The sequence below is a fragment of the Notothenia coriiceps genome, unplaced genomic scaffold (assembly GCF_000735185.1).
Source record: "Notothenia coriiceps isolate Sejong01 unplaced genomic scaffold, NC01 NC01_scaffold00026421, whole genome shotgun sequence".
NCBI classification, from domain to species: Eukaryota; Metazoa; Chordata; class Actinopteri; order Perciformes; family Nototheniidae; genus Notothenia; species Notothenia coriiceps.
The window spans coordinates 732,994-756,805 of record NW_011359122.1 but is presented as its reverse complement, the minus strand read 5'-3'; the positions used below and the strand labels follow the sequence as shown (position 1 = coordinate 756,805).

At 42.9% G+C, this 23,812-nt stretch overlaps 1 protein-coding gene across 1 annotated transcript in view; it reads right to left on the bottom strand.

Moving 5' to 3' along the window:
- Positions 1–23,812, bottom strand: part of znf385a (zinc finger protein 385A) — a 53,958-nt gene that overhangs the window by 25,891 nt on the left and 4,255 nt on the right. Inside the window, exon 2 of the mRNA XM_010784424.1 lies at positions 190–341. Coding sequence (XP_010782726.1) covers positions 190–341 — 152 coding nt within the window. The remainder of the gene's footprint in view (positions 1–189; positions 342–23,812) is intronic.

Genomic DNA, 23,812 nt, shown 5'->3' with positions numbered 1-23,812 from the left:
TTTGGTTTAAGGATTACCTTGTAGTCAGGCCTGTGTTAAAGACTATGGTAGCACTCAATATTTTAAAGAGAGTTTAAAGCAAATTACATTTAGAAAAATATATGTTTTACGAGAGGGTCCCTTATTGCACAGGGTTAGTTAAAAGACTGCAGTATGTGTGTGTGTCTGTGTTTCTGCTTTAACTCTCACCGTGTTGAAGTTATGAAAGAGGTTCATGCTGTGCGGATGATGGGCGGTTTCCATGGGGAACTGCAGGAAGTGCTTCATGTCCAGGTGGGGCTGGAGCATGGTGGGGGTCCTCAAGAATGTCGGCACTGCCGCCCCGGCCCGGTTTATGCCTCCTGCACACAGACAAAGACAGGGATAAATAGATTTATATGGAATTTTCTTCCAACTGAAATGCATGTTCATTTGGCAATCAAATGTCTTTTGTGATATATTGAATGCATTTTATTGAATTTTATCACATAATGTTTTCCTGAAAACTGCCACTGAATTCAAAATAGCACAATAAGCCATAATTGCACTGCAAAGCAATTATTTGTCTGCATACAGAGCAAAACCATGTATCATCCCTGTGGAACACAGAATCTCTAAACTGAGAGAAAAAGCAGCATTTGGTCTGTGAAGTACGGTTGAATGATTGCTCCGGACGAATTCAGTTTTCTGACAAGTTGACACGAATGAAGCTCCAAAGTTCAGCAGCACTGCTGTGCCACAAATGCTGTTATACTGAAGGTTTTCTGGGCTTTGTTAAATTCACCTCATAGAAGAATCGTAGGTGCACTAAAACATGCACATTAAATGAAGCGGGAAAGCCACAGAGAAGAAAAGAATGCCAAGGAGGCTGTGGGGATTTCTCTCTCATCCACCTGCCTGTGACTCCCCTCTCTTCTTCTCTCATGGGAGACATCTGCAGCTTGATGATAATTACTTCCATCTTAGCATTTGTTGCTTTATGTCATCCCGACTCGTGCACTAGAGTTAAAAAAGTTGGTAGTGTCCAATTATGGAATGAATGACTCATGGACTCTGGTTACCCTGCTCATGTCTGACACGTGCTCCCGGCTTTGACTGTATCCAACATGCTGCTTGAGCAGATTTTCACAGAAGCTGAAGAACACGCACACAGACACACCTGTGCCTGCATGTAAATGTTTAAGTCTCCTATGAAAGCATGCAAGGCTTTTCATAATGATACACAGCTCCTATTCTCGTCCTAACTCCCATCTGCCCTCTTTTCCTTTCCTCCTCGCCTATTTAACCTCTGTCAAGGATGATAGTGATGGGGCCCGCACAGCAAAACTCAGCCTCAGCAAGCTCTTAGATTAAGCCTCTTAATATCCGCAACTGGATTTCTGTGGCTTTCAAATTCCCCCGAGACTTATAGCTTTACCGCTCTCCTTTTTGGGATTGCTCTAAGCTACTCCCTCACTCCGTTACTTGCTGTCCCTCCCTCTGCTTCCTACTGAAACTCGATTCTACCTGCTTCCATGCTGTCACATGGTAATTTGTGCTTTATTTGACACCTCTGCATTTTCATCAAGCTTTATGTCAAATGAATGCTATCAGAGAAAAAATAATATGGCTGCTGCGTGGGGGAATATGGTGTTAGCATATGCAGTCTTCAAAGTTTGGATTACAGAGAGCAAGGGAGAGAGAGATAGAGGAAGAGAGCTTGACTTTGTCAGACTGAGTGAAAGTGCTGTCTCAGCTGAAGCCCAGCTGCCTTCTGCGGCGCATCTGTGGGCCTCGAGGTGGAGAGTACTGCATCATTACCTTCAGTTCAGCATTTAAGTTTCTATCACTGAACAAACCACAAATAAACACACATGTATGAATGCAGAAACCCATGCCCACACATGCAAGTATTCTTTATATATGAAAAACAAGTGTCTGTTGGCTTTCCAGCTGGTGGACTGTACTCGTCTCACCATCGCAGGCTGACTCACTTACAAACAAATGTAAGTGTAAATGCTGTTGGTCTTGAAGAGGGAGGGTGGGAGATCCTATAGCTGCTCTCTTCCCCACCTCTACCTCCATGACTGATGAAGGGGGCTCCTCCTCTGGGGCTGCACCACTAACAACATGACTAATACACTGCTTCTTCACTGCATTTATCATGACACTATGTCGCATGTTGATACACGGCCTCCATTGGTGTCTGGGTTTTTTATGCAGCAGTGTGTGTGTGTGTGTGTGTGTGTGTGTGTGTGTGTGTGTGTGTGTGTGTGTGTGTGTGTGTGTGTGTGTGTGTGTGTGTGTGTCTGTCTTTGGCTTGGAAGGAGTGATTCTGTTGGATGTAGTTGCACAGTAGTAATGTTTGCAGCTCCCCAGTGAGTCTGCACTTGAACAGGGAGCGTGTAATAGGCAGTAGGTCAGCCAGCCTCTTGCAGGCAGACAGACAGAGATTGGCTGACCGGGGAACAGAACGTGTCTCTGCAACAGCAGCAGCAGAAGGGGTGGGGGGGGAGATATGAGGAAGTGAATGGAGTCGGAGACCCGAGAGAAGAAAGAGGAGCATTCATCCTTGGAGCAAAGACCCAATCTGTCCCATCAGAGTGTGTTTTAGAGTGTGCATCAATCAGAGTGTGTTTTAGAGTGTGCATAAATCAGAGTGTGGCTGCTTTATTCTCGGAGTGTATAATTACCCCATTAATTTAAACCTCTCTTTGGGGACTTTCCCACAGTGTAAATCAAATAAAATCGCTGAATCAAGCCGGAGTATGTCTGTGTGACCTGTGCAAGTTATTATGGGTATGTATGCTAGAGAAGTGTGTGTGATTCATTGCACGTTTGTACCATAGACTGTGGTTTGTACGTGGTCCCACATTAAAGCCAGAGTTAATAATACGATAACTCTTTCTTAAAAAACTGTTCTGTAGCCACAAAACAAGATAACCACATGACACAATAACACCAGCCAGAGTTCAAACGGCATTGCTACTGTGCACAGTGGTAACATAGTGCTGAATGGATTCTTTCAACAATTTACAAATAACAATTTGACATGTTGTTAACATTAATTAACAACAAGCACAAATGCTGAACGTCAACTGTTTTTTTCCACTTTTTAATATGAATATTTCTCTCTTTGATACCATTATAAAATGAAAGTCTTAGGTCAAACAAAACAAGCAATTTGAAGACATAACTTTGACCTTAAGGGACACTGCGATGGGCCATGTTCCTATATCTGATTTACTCTTCAACTAATTTCCAACAGATCTTAATTAGTATTCATGTCTCAATGAGACATGTTGAGACATGAGAATTGAGACATGCCTCAATTGCTGTTTCTCCTCCCTTAGTTCTACCTACTGTCTCTTGGAGCCTTATCTGTGCAAACGTCTGTGTGAGACAGAATGATAGACACGCCAGTCTGGAAGAGGACTCAGACAGTGATTTGGATGTTGTTAAATCCTTTGACATGCCGGGAATCCTACCAGGCTGCTGTAGCCCATAATCAGAGCTCTTAAACAGCCTGTGGGACACTGCCAAAGGGCTTGGTAATCAAAGTGTGTTTAGTGAGAGGCTTTACAGTTATATCTTTGTAAACGCCATTTTGAGTTTGGGCCTTGCAAATAAAAACATCTTTGGTTTAAATTCAGATTTCATGGTTTTGGGTCAGGCATGTAGTTGTAATGATAATAACAGCTAGAAAAGCAGGGAATTAATGTTAATAAGGGCATTCCCAAGTATAATTAAGTACATAAAGGGGAGAGAAGGATTAAAAAAAAGCCTACTGTAACATTGCCCTTTCACATATAGGTATAAATGACCGAACTGGCTACATGCAGGTGGAAGCAAAGGGGAAAGAGTTAAAAATGAATACTTGTGCAGGATAGACGGAGTGTAGCAGGGAGAAGAAGGAGGGATAAAATTAGAGAGGAGGCAGAAGGGAGATCAAAGGCGAGAGCGACTGATTCTCCTATTTGGAATAATTCGCCAGCCTGCGTCGCCCTGATAAATCTGCTATTGGCCACATCCCAGCCTACACTTGGGAAATATACACACATACACAAATCAATGCTCTCCAATCCTATTTCTCCATGAGACACATTTTAATTCCCTAACTTTATATGTGTTTGTTTGTTTGTTTGGGTTTGAACTAGTTAAGAAAAATAACCCACAAGCAAAGGGAAAGAGAGGGGGCTAAGAGCATTTACATATGCTTACTGCATTCAATCTGTTGGGTGTTCCCTACCTCATCCAATTATTATGAGTTGATGCAGCATTATGATTATATAACGTTAATTATCTTATAAAGAAAAGTGTTCCCCTCAATGAATGTCTCACTCTATAAACTGAAGCTGATATTGAAAACATCTTGTGAAAATGGTCCTTGCCTGCAAAGGGAGACAAAAAGCTTTTTCTAGAATCTAGGCTAAGAGAATCTTTTCATGTCTTGAGATTATCTAACAGGCTGTGTAGGTTGTGCCACACTGTGTTCAGCCTTTTCTCCCATGGGCGTTGGGTGCATTCAGGAGAGAACAATGAGAGCAGGGTAGTTGGCACCACACACGCTGGACAGCCACAGATGTGCCAGGGTTGTTGGCAGCAGAGGCAGGGAGAAGGAGGTGGTCACAGTCAGGCTGCCAACTCGCCTTTCTGCTGGGCCGTGAAGCAGGCACCTGTCCTCCACATGGCGGAGGGTAGGGTGACATCAGGACTACAAACTCAGCTTATAGTTAGTGCTGCTGATATGATTGATGTTGGAATATTACAGACAGAAATGCTGGTAAAATTCAATACATAACATTGCAGGACCCGACTGGCATAAACTTAATGAACCAACAAATAAGATTTATTTTTTTTGGCATCTCAAAGTTTTGTGCCACGCAGCAGCTTTAGTGATTATCTGTGCAACGTTCATAATTTACTTTATCGACCTAGTGTGTGTGGCATATTGAGATTGAGATAACTGCTGGCTCTAAATCCTGAGAAAACCTAGCCTTGGCTTATGTATTCATTATTGAGAGAACTCTGTGTCAGTGAGATGATTTAAATAGACCAGGGGCTGCACTAGAAGCTTCCTCAACATATCTCCCACCTCCATTATCAAACCGGAAAAACGACAAGTAGATTAGACTCGTAATATAGTTCCTCAGACCCAGTCTGACAATTCATAGCACGGTGGCTGTCTGCACATTTCCAAAGGAAATGCAGAGATACAAGGCAAGGCGAAGCAGTAAGATTTGTCTGTTATGTCCCTGCTGGTCTGACATTTCATATGGGTTGTAGTGTGTGACGAATGGCTTTCCATCTGTCTGTCTGTCTCCATTTCTCTTACCATCTCTCCCTCTCTCTCTCATTTCTCTCTCTCATTCGTTTCTCGCTTCCCTCATGATCAGCTCAGTGTGTATTCTGAGCCGATCACAGCTGTGCCCAGCCCTACAGGAATAGCCAATTCATTTCAGCAGTGGCGGCAGCGGGCGGACACAGGGTACAAGAGGGAGACAGAGAATGAAAATCTGGCCCTGTTCCATTTAATATTCTTCAAGCGCAATCAACAGGATCACAGACCTGACCAAAAACCCTGCACAAATGTACCATGGAAAAAGCACCCCCTGCCAGGAATGATCAACTCACAGATTCTGATTTATAGGTTGTGATGTGCTTATTCAGAGAAAGCACTGAATGCAACAAAGCTTACATTGTACGGGGAGTTGCACGGTGCAGCTTTCCACCTTCATATGCAGCATGCAACACTCACCTCTCAAAACCTGAGATGTAACTTAAACTGCCCACAAGAGTGTGCTGCTGAGCCCTTCTGTAAACTTCAAAGCATCCACCTCCACTTCTCTTTTTACAGCTTGAAAATGATTATGAAATATAAAAACCGCATGTTCCTATCCAACGTTATCGCCCCCATCTTTTCTCATCATGATATTCTAATTCCTAGCTTCCTATGAAGGTTAATACATGCACACAAGGTAGGTGTATGTAGATAAAGATCTGTTTGATTTGCTGCCTGAACACTGCTGGTGTTTTGCTTCGCCTTAATGGGAAGATTATGCAGGCGAAAGCTAGAGAGGCTGAAACTTGTTTCCTTGCCTAAAATCCAGGTTGGCTTCTCTGTTTGCATTCTTCTTGCATGTAAGGTATGTGTGCGTGTGTGTGTGTATCTCTATTTGTCAGGTAAAGCTTAGTTTCTGAGAAATGAAATAGTGGTCACAAACTCCAGCACAGTGCTAGTTATAAGTCAGAACATGTCTTGGTCCCTAATCCAAAAGTATGTACTGCTATAAGGTTTGTGAACAATGCAGAGACCCTATACTGTTCAGCACTGTGCTGGTTTGTGAAATATGATGCATTTAAGATGCTTAAATGAATACTGACTTTGTTTCTGTTTTGTTTTTTATTCTATCAGCGTCAGTAACTGCACATGTTTGTGTCTGTACATATTTCTACATCAGAGGTAGAGTGCTAAACGTTCCCCTCTAACTGTACGTCTTTCAGACTATGTCCAACCTACCAATTTGGAGAAGAGCAATTTTACTAATTGCATTGTACTGTAAGGTACAAGTAAAGTACACACTGCAAAGTGTGTGGTATTATGATCTGTTGTTTAGATTTTAAAGCAACAAAAGGGTAAAAGAAAAAGTACAACTAACAATGAGTAAATCAAAACAAGTTCATTTCAAGAGCAGCTTCTCTTCCAAAAACGTCCACATATAATGAACCACACCAGACCCAGGACAGATCCTCACAGAAATATACACTGATGTACCCGCTACACACAGATAAGGCAGGGTAAACCTTCAGTCTCTCCCAAAGGGGAGTATCGTGCGTAATGACAGAGTGGATGGGTTGGTAATGACACCCTGGTGAGATAATATGACAGAGGTAGGCCCCAAAAAGCCCCCCAAAAGATCCTACCTTGATCTCTGTTAAGTAGCTGAATTAAGGCTGGGAGGATTTAATTGCCAGTCTGTCTCTTTGGTAGACACAGGGGGGCTGGCTGGGGATTCCAAGAGAGACGGAGAGAGATAGGAGCTAAGGAAAGAGGTATGATGCAGAAATAATGGGATGGAATGAGGGTGAAGACAGCCTGCCTCTGATACCCCTCCCTATTTTGCCTGTCATACGTCAAATGAACAAAACAAAGTGTCCAGAGCACATACCAGGGTGAATGCACGTGTTTGAGCCACGGAAGCAGATGCATACCCCTTTAATCCTTTAGATAAATCTCTGTTTGGCTCCTCGTCCAGCAGCAACTGAACTTTTGAAAGCTGCTGTCTTTTGTTACTTATGCTTATGGGATGAGGGATTGTGTGATGGTACAACACACAAACACAGAGACATGCACATACATGCACACTTATCTAGTGGGCTGATCCCTCTTGAGTAGGTTTTGACCTTCCTGATCTGTAGATAATTTGCAGCAATCAGCTTTGCAAAGCCAATCCTTTTTTTCCCTTTCTTTTTTACACTGGATCTGTATTATCTATCCATTCAAGGGCAGTAAAGGTGGGCCAGTAAAATGATAAAACTCTATTCTCTCCACATGACTAATATCCTCTTTGACTCAGGTTCCTCCTTAAATCAATGGGCTCTGATAATGATGATACTTTGGGAGAGGAGCCGCATGTTGGGCTTCTTGTTACAACATGCAGCAACCCATTCAGGACAGGATTAAAGACTTAATGAAATATGTCTGAATTGGCCTCAGTCTTATTACATTCCAATGTGATATTTATCTCTGTAGCACCAAGCGTGGTGAAGCCGCACCATGTAATTAAGTTTGAACTATAGCGCAGGCACAAAATGATTTTGCAGTGCAAGGCTCAGCTATAGCTTGCAGCCTGTGTATGTGCGCGTGTGAGTGTGTGTGTGTGGTGACAGAGAGTGTTTGTGCTGTTTTGAGGTCAGTAATGACAGACAAATAGCTGTCAAGGATAATGGGAGGGGACAGCCAGGGATGATGGGAACGCAGAGAGAACAGTGCAGCGCAGCTCAAAACAGTACCACTGTGGAGACAGGGCACACTGCGCTGCAACAGTTTTCACACAGAGTGGGTCACAGTGAGAGCACAGCCCAAACACACAAGTACACACAAACACAGACCCCTGTGAGGTTACCCTTGTCATGGCACTGGCTTATTATTTCACTTAATTCAACCCTTATCACTAACTTATATGGTAACATAGCTAACACTGTTCTATGTAACCTTAATTATTTTCCAAAACTGGTCCCGTAAAAGTAATAGTCAGACAAAAATGTATGACTTTCTTACAATAACTGCCTGTAGGCTTGAAAGGTATCTCTGGAAATGTTGTAGCTTTCTTTTTGCAGACGACTGCAGCTGTAGGAGGCAGGAAAGTGGATTTTGCTGCGGTGCAGACGGTATAGGAAGTTTCTATAGACACTTGCTTTTATTTTCGATTGAGTTTCCCTTTAAATCTCATTAAAACTATGGTGCACTCAGGTACACACAGACACATTCAACAAACAGAAAAGCCTGTTTAGGAACGTGAGGCTATCAACCAGCAGCTACTGTAAAAAGAGAAACAGTCTCACCTCCATCTCCCCTTTCCTCTCTTACATTCCCTCCTGTCTGCTCTCTTTCTTTCTCAGGTTTCTATCTTTTTATGTATTTTCCTTTTGTAATGAATGCTCCCCTCTTGGCCGAGGGCCAGTCAGGTGTGTAAGATGATCACATAGTAGTCCAGTGGAGATGTGTCTGAATGTCTCTGTAGGCGATGTCTGCATCAGTGATGGATGGATTGTTGGAATGAGGTGGAACCAAAGCATTGCTTTGTTGTATCTATTGAAAGACAGTGATCCACTGCAGTGGAGGGAGATTAGACTTATGGCTCTGGTAGGAGGAGGGAAAATGCTGTCTGTATATCAGTGCACAGCAACAGGGAGCAAAAAGAGAAATTAATGGCGGGACAAACTCAGACGAGGTGCCATTTTTTGCCTGAGAAGGCAGCACACCCTTCCTGTCCTCCCTGCAGCCTCTTCAAATTCACTCCTACTTATTCCTCGCTACCCAGCCCCCACCCAAACCCACATTTTTTCTCTACCATCTCCTGCCATTCTTCCCTTGATTGAGGCGGTGGTCACACACCCAGGTGGAACAATGGCTAGCAACTTTATTCCCATGCACCTCCCAGAAACCTGTGCCCTCAGGTATGGAATTCAATGACTCAGCCACAAACGGGTGGATCAACCCAAATACACTTCAGGGGATGGCAACAAAGGCACCAGATTATCTCTAAGATTAGACCCCCCGCTCTAAGGAAGGAGAAAAGGAGGATGCATGACAGGTTTGTGCAAGGGGCATGTGGGGGGTTTGAAAACACATACCTGTGCTCTTTTAAGAACAGCAGCATTAACATTGTCCTGCCCAGTGTTTGCCAGTCCATTTCATTGACTTGCATCCCCCAAGGAGGGTAGAGGGCAATATGCTATCAGGCTAATAGAGTGGGGGAGGAGACTTTATGTGGTTGACGGCCACTGCTTTCACGTCAGCCCTGCAGTGTATTGTCTATGAATATGGAGTAGCTCAACAAACGAGCATGTCCTCTAACACGTCGCTCTCTGTTCATCGCTTGGCAATCTAACTACAGCCCAATCTCTTTAAGTGCTGGAGGGTCTCTGTAATGTCACTTGTCATTGGTGTGACCACAATGACACTTTTGTTTAAATCACCATCCATCACCTCCTCCTGCAAAGAATTGCTGGCAGCTGGAGAGGTGTGCTCGCTTAGAGAATCAGGCCATGCTACTGAGAATCTTTAAAGGTTAAAACGGAAATATGAAACACCTGGTTGAAACTGTGTGCTAACAGGCAACCTATTTGAGACTTTGTAAGTGAGACTCACGCAAAGAAATCTTCCCATAGTTGCTTATTCCCCTGGGATAGCTCATTACATTGAATAGGGAAACCTCCTTGAACCAGACCTGAGCTCATTTGTCAAAGCAGAGAGCGGTGTTTTCCTTCTGTCGTCTCATAGAAGCGAAGTCAAGAACAAGCTTTATGCTTTTTCATGCCTCCTCCCACACCCTCAAGTTCAGCTCAGGCATATTCAGCATATTTTTCTATGCAGATGCATTATTCATTGAGCTCTGGTTGGTCTTGGCTGTAATACATTTGGGGTCCGTAGACACGTGGACATAAAACTGCACACACTTACACACACAAACTTGCATCCTCTAGTGTTGATGCATGTTGAATAAAAAGGAAGTGAGCATCTATGAATCACATCCCCATGGAGAGATCTTAAACAAAGCGTACCGTGGATGAAAGGAGATCTGGGCTTTTGAAATGCTATCCAAAGCAGCATGGTAATGAGAGTAATGAGGATATATCAGACCAACGTGGTGCAATATGCTTGGTAAATGTGACAGCTGAATTACATCAGGTTCACCCCTGTGAAGCAAAACACCGCTAAAGCAAATATTCTGTCCCACGGCCGATCCTTTCCTCATCTCACGTTAATATTTATCGACACCACAGAAGTGTTCACTCTCTAAAAATAACCAACAACAAGGGTAACAGGGGCACCTGGCCGATGAATAACACCGGTCCACAGCTGGAGAGTCATGGGATCACAGAGCTTCAAAGGGAGATAAAGGATAACGCTGCAGTCTAGTCGTGAGGATTACTCAGCCAGTGAACTCAGCTATAGTCCCCCAACTCACCAGAGTGCTATTTTAAACAAGATGCTGAATTTAAAGTCCATACCATATCTATCAATTGACGATAAGACTTCAGTCAGCAATGGGTTAAGCTCTGTCAAATGGTCACCAAATGTGTCTATTGCCTTGTCAAAAGCTCCATCATCAACAGAGTATAGACTATATCTTGTATTTTTTGTCAATACAACATCCAATATAACAAATTAAACCTGGCCATTCTAATTTACTTTGGAGATGCCCTTAGGTATATTTTGTCATTACTGGATTAAACCAGGCCGGCTGTTTCCCTCTGTATATAGATATGAGAGTGGTATAAATCTTCTCATCTATCATAGAATGCATTTATTTAGAAAATGTCAAAATAGTCTTTTAACAACTGGCTTGGGACCCTGACTAAGTGTTTTCAGACACACATTTAATGTACTATGTAAGTGTGTCTCTGTGGGGGAATAAATAACAGTTCCTGCTAGTAAAACCTTTGCATGAGGGTTTGAACGTATGCAAGACCTGGAGATGACCTCTGTGCTCCAATCTGTGAATTTAGAGAATACAAATTAGCTGTGTGTGTGTGTGTGTGTGTGTGCGTGCGTGCGTGCGTGTGTGTGTAGGTGGGGGCTTATTGGACACCAGGAACACAGGGGAAAAGACTGATAATGGTAGATAGGACAGAGTGCTGACTTGAGATAATCTCTTGTTGTTTGTCAAAAAGAGTCAGTCTGCACCCTCACGTAACCTGCCTGTCCCCCCCTACCCCCCTCCTCTGCTTCCTCCCTATCATCCAACCTCTACACCACCAATGCCACGATTTGGTGGCCTGGTGAGTCTGAAAGTCGGAGGGTAGAGAGAGGACAGGTAGAAAAAAGGGGAAACTGACCAGGAGTGTTTCCAGAGAGAACAGCAGTGAGCGAGAGGAAGATTTCAAAGTTGTGGCTTAGGTGCTGCTTGCCTTTGCAGCCCAGGCCTCATTGTTATTATGATTTATTTTTTAATGAGCAGTGCTGGCCTCCCCTCTGCCATACAAAGGCCTGATTGAATCTGGCATACCATTAGCATGTTAAAGAGGCCCAGCTTCATCTGTGAGCTGCTGACTGACAGTGGTTATCATCTCTGTAATTGCTCGGTATACTGGAGCCAGAGCCAGCAAGAGAGAGGGAGGGAGAGGCTCAAGCTGGAAGGGGGGGGGGAGTTGAAGAAAGATAGGGAGAGAGGGATTATGATTTAAAAAAGGGGGGTGCAGGAACCCAGCTACATCACTGTATATCTCAATTTGGTACGGTTGGGACCCCATGCAGAGAGCTGGGAATAGTCTGTTTGAATATGTTTTCTTGGAGCTACACTTACAGCCCAAAACATTTATCAAAGCAGAAACAGTGGTGTTGTTTCATAACAGAAACTTTGCATGCCTGGAAGCTTTTATACAAGGACTTACTGTGGCAAATATTTGATGTTTTTTAATATTCCAGCCTAAGCAAATGAAACATGTGTGTACTGCTGTACTGGAAGGACGTGATTCTGTACCTGTCGCCTTCATGTGACAGTGTGTTCACTCTACTTGTCAGCTCTGCACCACATCTCACCCCCAGTCAGTGCTCCCAGCCTCCCACCCCTTTATACACAATGTTTTTCTCTCTCCCTTTTTTTTTCATACTCACTGTAGTCTCTCCAACTCTTTCACATCTACTTCCTCATCCTCTGCATCACTGAGCACCTCCTCCTCCTCCTCTCAAATCCATCGCCCTTGCTCTCCTCTTCCTCTGTTCCTTTTCTGCCTCTCTCCCTCTTTCTTTGTGTCCCTCTCTCTCTCTGCAGTAAATGGTAATTGAACAAACAGGGTGGTGGAAAAGAGCTGCAGAAAAGATGGTTATCTTAACTCCACATGCCATGCATCCAAAATTAGCCCCCTCCCACCTTCTCTATCTCACTCTGTTCTCCTCTGCTCTGCTCTGACAGTATGACATGTATGCAGTCCCACAGCATCGTCAGCTTTGTGTATTAATGTTGGAGGACAGCCCAATACCAAAGTGAGAGAGTGTGCATGTGTGTCACTGTCTATGTGTGTGAAACTGGGATTTGCCGTGCCAGCACATTTCCAGTCCTAAAGATACCAGGTGACAATGAAAGATGTCAAGCACATAGAAGAACATAACCCAAATCTGCACAAGAGAAGTAGGTGCTGCATGAACTGTCCAGATACAGCAGCACATGTGTAATGCCATTTAAATAAATAAAGATACAAATATGTGAGAGTAATGGAGCTTCCATGCGAGAAAAGGACAATGTTGTCACTAAATCTCTTTCAAATACGCTGGATAGATTCACTAATGACATAATTAATTTGCTAGGTTAATGCTTTCAGGTCTTACTGTCACCCAAAGCAGCTTAATCCATCAACCACAGGCTGCTATCAGGATTTATTTTCATCACAGTGTGGTTAAAGTAAACAAAAACAGCTTTACTGTCCTGACCATTGCCATATTATGAGATGTGTTCAGCTATAACTCAGGAGACATCGCTATTAAAAATATTTTATGGCTGACTCTTTATCTTTTATGTACAGTATGTATGTGTGCATGTTTGTGAATTCGTAAGTTTGACCTTATACGCTTTTCATCATGGCAGAGATAATATAAAATGTCCACTATGTACTTAGTCATTTATTCCCTATGTGCTGTTTTTTGGACTGCATGCCCATGTCTCATATGGGTTTCAATATGTTAAGTGCACCAAACAATGAAGGTACCACCTACTCATTACATTTAAACACTAATTCAATTAACTTTGGCTGCAAAGACTGCAGGAATAATAAGTCACTATCAATATTTGACCTCCATTGAGAATAATGACCTTGCTCTTAACAATGACATGTTGCACATCAGGGGTGAAAGCCGCGTAGCAACACATTATTTAATGGGCGAACTGTGGTTTCACAACACCACTTGTTTAAACCAGATCCAAATTAATTAATGCAAACATATTTTTGCATGACCCCCACCTCACCATCATAAACCTTTCCTTTCTGTTTTCCACAAGTCTCTTTTTGCAGCCATTATGTTAAGATTTCTGTTGGTACTCACTAAAGTCGCCATTTAAACACACATTCATGCACACATGCACACACACCACCACCCTCCTCTCTACCCCTCAGGCACCCCCTCCTCCACTAACACACCATGAAATCTCTAACACTCACAACACATTTACATGACATTAACGCTGAAGTGCTATAAAATTGTTGCCTGAATAGCTGCAGAGATGTTTTGTTAGTGTGTGTGTGTGTTGTGTGATAGCAAAGCACAACAGGAGATTCAGCACCCATTTACAGTGTGCTGATTGTCAAAACAACTATTTCCCAATGGCCTGTAAAATGGAAAGTGTACATGTGTGTGTGAGTGTATGTGTTTGTGTGTGTGAACATTACTACGTCGGAGTTGAAACTATAGTGGAGTCCCCTCGTCGGATTGTAATGATCTCCTGTGGTCTCCCGTGTGTTGCTCTGGGATTAGCATGGTAATAATGGAGCATGTTCATGTTGACACACACTGTTAGTCAGATTGATGTGTTTGTTTGAGCGGTGCAGAGCTACACAGTTTTACACACCACCAGACTGCATTAGCCACTTGCTACTAATCTGGGACTTAATGGCTGTCCCCAACGTTGTTCATATACCCAATGTTTTATTCAAATGCTTGCCGGGTCCGTTTGTAAAGTGTTGAGATCTATCACTGTTACTTTCCCTTACACAAACGCTCTGTCCAAATCAATGTAGCGGCGTCTGAAGAGGTAGTTTATCACCAGCAATTATTCTCCAAGTAATACCCTCTCTCGTCTTCGTTCGGACCGAGCAAATGGGAAAAGTCAGAGTTTCAGATTCAATGAATATTGATGCAGCCCCTAAGGCCAATGATGACATATGTCCACGTGTGTGTGTGTGTGTGTGTGTGTGTGTGTGTGTGTGTGTGTGTGTGCGTGCGTGCGTGCGTGCGTGCGTGCGTGCGTGCGTGTGTGCGTGTGTGTGTGTGTGTCCGAAGAGGAGGACAAAGAGTGTCAGCTGGTGGTTGGTATCTGCAACGCTATAAACAGTGACAGGAAACAAGTCTTAATTTCCATCTCACTCCCTGATTTTTGTCCAGGCAGTAGCTCAAATTCCAAAAATGTGTATAATGCTTGAATATAATGTGCAAAGGTTGCAATGTCAGTTGTTTCAAGGATTCTATATTTGCCCACATGCGCATACAGTCATGGCATCATAGTTAAAGTTTTGCTCGTGTATATCTTTGAGGTCTTATTCTGGGTATGCGTGGCACGGCTTGACAATTAAAATAACTATAAGCTATGTTGCAGTTTGCATCTGCAGCTTGCGTGCTTGTAAATGCCATGTGCATCTGTTCAGGCCACTGACACTGTGGACAGAGTGTGCTAGCTGCTGCTTCACTGCTGCTAAAAGGACAGACAGATGTGACGCTCCAGTGACGACGACAACAAGCCATTATGTAGCCTTTCCTGTTACTGCCCTTCGTGCTGCAAGCATCCCACGCCCACCCCCTTTATTCTCATCTCGCTCCATCCTGCTATCAGAGTCTCAGACTGCGGCAACACAGGGCACTGGGACGGAAAATACAGTAATTGTTTCTGACGAAAATAAAGGGGCGCAGTGAGAGGGTGATGCTAAAAGAAAGAAGGGGAGAGGGAAGAGTAAATAAAGGAAAGAGAGGGAGACGGAGATTTAGAGCAGACCATTTCTAAGGTCACTGTGTTGCTGTACAGGCTCAGGGGAAACTTGTAGCGAATAACAGCCCCACTGAGAACTCATGATTTTGATGTTAATGAAAAGAAAAGTTGGGAAAAAGAGAGTGAAGATGGAGAGATGGAGAGAGAGAGAGAGAGAGAGAGAGAGAGAGAGAGAGAGAGAGAGAGAGAGAGAGAGAGAGAGAGAGAGAGAGAGAGAGAGAGCGAGCGAGCTGGGCTGTACCATAAAGAGTTTCACCTTGTTCTGCACCATGCACACACAGCATCCCAGCTGTCATCCAGCTTAGCTCTCTTTCTCCATCAGGGCCGGTGGGGACATGCATCATTCATGAGCAGGGACTTATTTGGCTGCGTCATCTCCTCACATAACTGTCAATAACTTTTTATGGCTCTGGCTTCACCTTTACTCAGGCAGCAGGGTGCATTGGATGCACACTAAATGTTCTATGACATAAAGCTATTTTTTCCCTAGACAGAGAAAACTGCAGGATGCTGCTTTAACACTAGGCAGTTGGTAACGATTTCTTTTTCAACAGGACTAGCTCAAAATTAAGCTATACTTTATAAGAGGTTGTTTGATATAGCAGTATCTTAAAATAATTAAATAGAAGCAACTAAGTAGTCAAAAAGACAATGTATCTAAAAACTCAATTTGCCATGCAACCACGAAGAGAGTGTAATTTGAAAGGGTAATTATCTAAGACTTTCCATGTCCTGCCCCCAGCACACTTTTCGCCCAGGCTGTCCTCTTCCCTGTGTCGCAGCCTGCTGTGTCGCTGCCTGCTGTGAAGGTCACCCTCCCTGCAGCTATGGATTACACAGGCACGCACAGTCAGGCAGAATACGATATTGCCCTTGAGGGGAGGTCTGAGGCCCGGCTGGCAGCGACAAGCCCTGTGGAACTTCTGGACACATCTACTCTAGTCAAGTGCTGAAAGGTAGAAGGGTAGAAAGAGGACAAATAAGGCAACAGGACATGAAGATGTAAAAATGATCTATCTATTGCGGTGTAGACAAAAAGGACATCAGTGTGTTCCAACAAGGTGTCAGAGACTTCTGCTGAATGCTCACTACCAAAGTGTGTGAAAAGAAAGAAACCCTCAGATATCAGAGGAGCATTGATGGGCCATCAACAGCGCGAGATGAGTCACAACACTCCCAGCAGGCACAAGAGGGAATCTAATCCCTTAGTCTTCATCAGGTGATATCAAAGGGCCTTCAAAAGAGCATTCTTCACTCTGTTTTCTAGCCTGAATTCAAAGGGAGGGATGGCACCTTTTATCCTGCAAAATGGTGCAGTGAGGGTCAGTTTTCCTTTGAGTGGGACAGGAGCCATTTGACAACAGCTCTCTCTGGAGTCATGCCACTGTTTAGAGGTCAGAAGACACAAAGCGATATAGGCACGCACATACACACTCTTGGCAGATCCTGGCTATGCTGGCTCTACTCTTCCCACTGTGACCTTAATTTGTTTTGTCTTGAGTATGAGTACCCACCGGGCAGCTGATGCACCTTGAGGGAACAAACTGACAGGATGTGTAAGCATTATGAACATGTGGGTCTGAGCATATGTGGGAGAAAGACAGAGATAGAAAGAGGAGGGCAAAGACTGAGAAAATAAAGAAAAGTGCATGTATTGCTGTGCATGTGGTGTAAGTGTGATTCACAGGAGAGCATGCGGCTGTGTTCACATGCTTAAGCAGAGGAGACAGGAAGAGGAGAAGCCGAGGCTGGAAGCAGTGGACGCAGGGCCACCAATAAAAGCTAAGGAGCACAAGCTGTCCCACTGCCGGCTAATCCTCTAATGAAGATTTGTGGCAGAGGCTGGCTGGTGATTATTGGCCCAGCACAAAGACAAAAACCATCTTCAGTGCTACTGTAAAAACAATCTCACATTTACGCAAGCCATCACAGGCACAAATGAGAAAATGTAGGATGGAGGCAGAAACCCTACTTTTACAATGTATAAGGGCTGGCTACTGCTGTACTTCTACATGCTGTTACATGCCCGAGGTTTCTTTAATAAGCAAACCCAAGCCAGAACATTAACCGACATTATTCAGATGTGAAAAATGCAATGTGAAGTGGCTTATGTTTATGCTGTTATTCCTGTCTCATCGGGCCAATTGCAGCGATTCCAGCTATGCTAATTTTATGGAAATGCTTGTTTCCTTTCCTTCCTCTCTGCCTCTGATTTGTTACAATTCATCAGTGCTCTTTTGAACCACATCAGCAGCCACTGTCTGTGTTTCAGTGTTAGCTGAGAGCTATGTTAAAGCAGGAGTTCACCCATCCGTGTTTCACATTATACCGACTACTACTGCATCAGAAGACACTAACAGGAGGGGAAATGTACTCTACTAAATGAACATAAGAACTGACATTAAAGAAAAACCAAATTCCTCAAGTACAAAAATGTGAAGAATGCTAGCAACAAGATACAAACAAACGTATAGTAACAGACTGTGAACAGTTGACCTCAGATACTGCATTACCCCTTTGTCCCTTACAGCCTTCTAATCCACACCTCTGGCAACTCACCCTCCTGATCCTCCCTCCCTCCCTCCCTCCTCCCCCCGCTGCCCCTAGGCAGGTGCAGGGAGCTGTGGTGCAGGTCCTAGCAGAGCCCCTTCTCCTCCTTCCCTATAAACTGTTCCTCTCTCTCTCTCTCTGTGGGGTAGGGCAGCTTGTTCAGAAAAGGACTTGTGTGGAGACAGGTGTGCATACCTGACGCCTGCACCAAGCCCAGCGCCACGTAAATCCCATACCTGCTATCGAGGCTTCACTGACTCAGTTATATCTGTCAATGGGCAAGATACAACATAGGGCAGGTCTGAGCTCAAACTACTTCAGTTTTATCACCACGCTTTTCTGCATCACATCAGCCACCATAAAAAACCACACTGGAACAGATTTAGTTGACAGGTGGGAAGCGTTAGGGTGGAGATTTAGGCTATTTTGAGCTGTTCATGTAACATTAAGGCTTACAAGCTAGCGCAAGGATTCTAAGAAGCTGAAGCTAGTACGGTCTTTCAGCCTGTGTGTCTGCATGTGGTAGGAAGGTGAGGGATGTTAGGAATGCTGATGTCACAGAGGAGATGTCCTTGTGGTAATAAGTAAAGTTCATGCAGGGCTGTAGGGTGAAATTCCCAATAGTGTCTCAGATATACTTCTCACATTTCCTCTTTGAATGAGTCAGATGATACAGACAGACTGCAGCTCAATGCATTAATGTTGGAAGGAAGCATCTATTCCTCCCCTTAGGCCAGCTTTAGCCGAAAGATCGTCACCCTACCCCGTATCCAGTCTCTCGCTGTTTGCTCATTTCCTCTCTGCCTTTATCCCTTCAACGCTCCCTTAAGTCTCTCTCCTCCTACACAACTTGCTCAATCCCGCTCTACCATTCTTTGGTTGCTCCATCAACTTTCTCCTCCTTCTTCCCTTTGGCTTCCTCCTCTCTATCCATGCACCTGTGAATTGACCTTGCCGCATCTCAAGGAGAATTGATTTCCCTTTTGGTCTTTGTGTGAAACCCTATCTCAACAGCACTCGGAGGAGTTTCCTCTTCCCCCCAGAGCTTGATGGAGCTAATTCTCTTTCATGAGGACACTTTTCACTCCATTTTATCCGTCTGCCGTTCTCCCCCTCTCTACCCTCCACCCCCTCTTCTACTCCTCTTCTCTTCTGAGCACACAGAAATAGAGCAAGCATGATTAATGCAACATCTATCGACGCCAAACGTAAGCTTTGCTCAACCTTTTTATGCCTTGCCGCTGGAAATTGTTATTCATGCACCCTCCAACGCTGTTACTGAATTATCGCATTGGTTGATCAATAAAGCAGTTTGACTTTTGACTTTTAATGAGCAGAAAAAGAAATGACAAGAGCTGTATTTAAGATGGACTGAACATGCTGCTGTTTTCTACCTTTGCAGCAGCATGATTTCTCCTTTTTATGAAATGCACCTGGAAATAATACAGTGTACCATACAAACAAAAAGGGTCAAGTAAGAGTGCATTTAAGGCTCGTTGATGTGTGTGTTTTCATATCCCTACAGTGCACCCCTCACTTGTACAACATGTGCAATTCTAAACCTGATTAAGTCCATAAACATTGTTGGTCTCTGGACTATATTTGAGTCACAGTAAAAAAAAAAGTCAACTCTGCCATATGTACAGAACATATAGACATATAGAGGATCGAAAGGCCGTTTCCCTCACATTGAGATGTAACAGTATCAAAAACCTCTGTGAAAACGGTTTAAAGAAAAACTATGATAAACAACTAATGTTTTTCATATAATGCAAATTAAGATTTAAGCATGTTTAAGTAATATGCCATGCACAGGATGAATAGTTTGTTGTTGAGGCAAGTATGATATGCCTTAGTATAAAAAAAGCCTTTGGACAGGTATGTCACTGAGCTGTCCTATGTCTATCTCTCTAAATTCCTTTCTGTTATAGTGAGAAGACAAAAGGAATGTTGTGCACACTTGATAACAATGCAAGCATTCAATAATAAAACCAGATTTTTGGTCTCTAGAGATTTATAAGATGCCAAATGTTTGACACAAGGTAATCCAGCACATGCAAGGGCAAAAGAGTGCAGATGTGCTATGTCAAAGATGAACATTTAGTAAATAGTCTGTTTTAGACAGTAACTGTTACAAATTACTAATTGATTGATTACAAATCTGGGGAACATGAATTTTATTTGAGTCTTTATATTTTTTTATGCAAGACTTTTACTTGACTATAATATTCTACTTTTATTTTATTAAAAGATGTTAATACTTCATCCAAATCTTAGACTCTTTATAGTTCCCAAGATCTAAATGCAGGAATTTCCGAGAGAGACATTAACAAAATAAAAGGCAATTGAAAATAAAAATCTTAAAAGGATATGTCAGATTCTTTCAAGTATTGCAAAGACATCGGTAAAGTAGATGATGATTATTACAATAGAGGCAATAGTGGCTTTTTGCAAACCCTAGAGAGCTGCAGTGTGAAGAACCAACTGTGCCTCTTTCCACTCTGTGATCAGGGCGACTGTTGAAGCATACAGAACATTTTCCAGGCTTCAACTCCCAGGTGTCTTGTAGCCCCAGGAATCCACGCAAGTAGTCAGCCAGGCTGCCTTGGTGAATGCACTAATGTGACACCAATAATCACACACAGGTGCATTTTTGTGCATCACAGGGCAACAGCAGCGGGCTGTTAGTGGAAGCAGGTGCATGCACTGGTGTGTGTCGCGTAAACTGTACATTTTATTTGAGTGTATGAAAGTACTGCATCATGTTTACATTTAGTGTGTACAAAAAAAAGACCTCCACTCAAATAAAAAACAAAAATTAAACCATGTACGCTTTTGCAAAGTTCTGCCTTTACTTTTTTAGTGAATAAAGCTTAAAGGTGGGTAGGTAATTTTGGAGAAACCAGCTCGAGTGCGCTAGAATTTGAAAATACACAACCGGAAAAAATCTGCCACTTCCTTACAGAGCCCCTCCTCCAACACACACAAACGTGCAAATGACCAATGAGGGCACGAGATAAGTTTGTGCACATATGGAAGGCTGACAGGCAGGTAGGCCATCCAGTTATTTTAGCCGGGCCGGCTCAAATGATTGGTCGTGCTTTTTACAGTGCTACGGCTTCCACAGATGATTTTCTTTATGGATTTTTTTGTCAAAGCACTTAAGATATTCATTGCTATCGGGATGTTAAGAGCATTCCATGGAATATAACAAGAAGTGTATCTCGAGCCGGTTTCTCAAACTTACCTACCCCACCTTTAATGACAGCAAAACATTACAATTATTATTATTTACTAACAGACTAATTTCCACCACTCATGGACCACACCCACCTTTTCTTTTGAAAAACTGGGTGACATACTGTCGCCCTTAGTCCCTCTCTCTTGTCTTTCTCTCCTTTCTTTTCTTTCTTGAAAGCCTGACTTTGTTAATCGTTGAGACATCGTACACACGGAAGTACTAGTATCCCTGCTCCTCACATGCTCTCACTAGTCTCTCTGCTAGAAAGGGCTGGTGCTGGCACAGCGTTTGGAGGCAGGACCAAACCATTACATGTAAATAGAGGGGGGGTGTTCGATGCTTTGGATAATTAACTTTTGGAAGAAAATAAGTTAAAATGAATCATAAGTTTAGTGAGTACATCATCAATATAACGTTATATTAATGTTAATTATTGATGATTGATGAAAGGTTACCTAAACATTTTTTTCTTAATGTTCTAACATTTTTGGGCCCTGCAGTCACGGGCCCTTAAAACTCGCACCTAACTTTTCACCCCCTTACCGGACGCCTATTCGACCACAAAGAAAAGAGAAAAAAAACCTCTCGCTCATATCCGAGGGGCAGTGTCAGCCAAAAAGGGAAAACGGGTCCGTTGCCCGGGCAACAATAGGCCCGTAACCTGTGCACGTTTCCCTGATTTACAATGACTGTTGCAAAAAACTAAGAAGGCTTATAAAAATCAGATTTCAAACTAAAGAGCTTTACAAAAAAGTAAAACAATGAAATATGTTGGAGTTTATTTGAGTTATTAATTTACATTTTTGTCTTAAGAGAGGATTTGGGAACCGGTGTTTACACACACAGTTAAGGACATTTCCTGTTTTCTGCCTGGAAGAGAGGGAGTTTGTCCCAAAGCTGCCGCTGTATTAGTCCCTCGGGAGCGTCGTTGAGCGGGGTGTCACTCCACGGAGTTCAACTCTGATCACCTTGAGGGAGTGTGTAGTAGGGTGTAGGCGTGGTTTGGATGGGCTTTTAATGGACCGTACGGATGTCAAGGGTGGGAGTTGTGAGTGAATATTATTAATTCAGTGACCGGTTGCTCATTGCTAATTAAGTTCACTCAAACTACAACTCACTCTGGAGATTACAGTATTACGATTGCTTATATGTGGCTTCTATTTCATGTTAAAGATTTTATCAAAAGATAATAGATAACAAAATAATTTGTACAGGAATCAAGAAATATAGTCTGTGTTTACTACTTAATATTTTGTTATTGACAGTGTACACTGTCGGCTAATTGGTGGTGTTCTATGCAGTGGCTGTATTGGTGGGTATATTCCTCCAGGTTTTGTCCGTGAGTGCCGGTTGTTGGAGTGTCAAAGGGGAACAGAGGGGGCAGATTTTTTTTTTTTTTTTTAGTTCTATGGTACAGGCTAAGACCACAAACATGAAAAGTAACATATAGGGAGATGAGCATTTCCCGTCTCAGAAGAATAGAGAGGATACAAGTCCCAGTCGGTATCAGACTTCCAACATTTTCACAAACAGAAAAAAATAGTGGTTGACCAATCCAAAGTTATCCAGCCAAAGAAGGTCAGCAACATGGCGAAGCATATTTTATTGTTCCTTGTTAATCCGCGAACTTCTTTCGTTAGAGCTAATTATTTGGGGTCATGGAGAATTGTTCTCTACTCTTCAAAACACCTTTAAATTAAGATTTTACTACTTGATTGGACTTTTAAAAAATAAATATATTTTTAGCCAAGGGTAAGAATAGGGTTGTATTTATTAACTGTGTGCCGGGTCTTTCATCTCTAAAAAGCCCAAAATAACATAGCGGGGTGTGTAAATGTAACAGATTCCCAATATTGAGTGTCCTTTCAGCCAAGTTGGAATCTTAGACCACAGGCTTTGGGCAACGATGGGGGACCATAAAATAAATAAAGTGGGCATCTGGGTCTTCCGTCAAAAATTTGGTTTTTTTTTGCCCGGGTCTCGTCCCGAATGGGTTTTCTTTTATCTCTAAACCCTGTCATTACTGCTTCACTTCTCTCTGCTAGTAAAAGTCCTTCTGCATACATAATGTTTCCCTTCTCTCAGCATGTAAGAGGAAGGAAAAACGAGGATGGTAATCCATTCAGCTCAAGAAAAAATGCTTTTGGTATGGTTTCCCCTGGGTAGACTATTAGAGCCCTGTTTTTATACCAGTAACATTTACTTGTGCCTTCTCCAATTTACAATTAAACTGTGAAACAGATCACAAAATGATAATGCAGCAAAAGTTTTTTTTTCTTTTTTCCTCTTGCCTTAACATCTTTTCAAAACTTGGAGAGTACCATCTGCTGGCCAAGTTAATTGAAGATATTTCTGAGGGGTCTCTGCTTGCTTATTAGCTTTGCTGCACTTGTGTATCTTATTTCAGGAAATGGATTTCTTGGAGCATTGAGAATGGTCCTGGAACCACTTCCATCTGAGTATCTGTAGCATGCAAAAAACATCCTTTTAATTATTTTTTGACACCCAAGGGGCGTACATGATGGCCAGAAACGGGCTGGTTTTTTGATTTCCAACTGTAGTTTGGATTTTGGTGCATTCAAGAGCAAAAAGAAATATAACGATAATTTATGGCCTTGAAAGGATGGTTTTCCAGCGTGGCCGC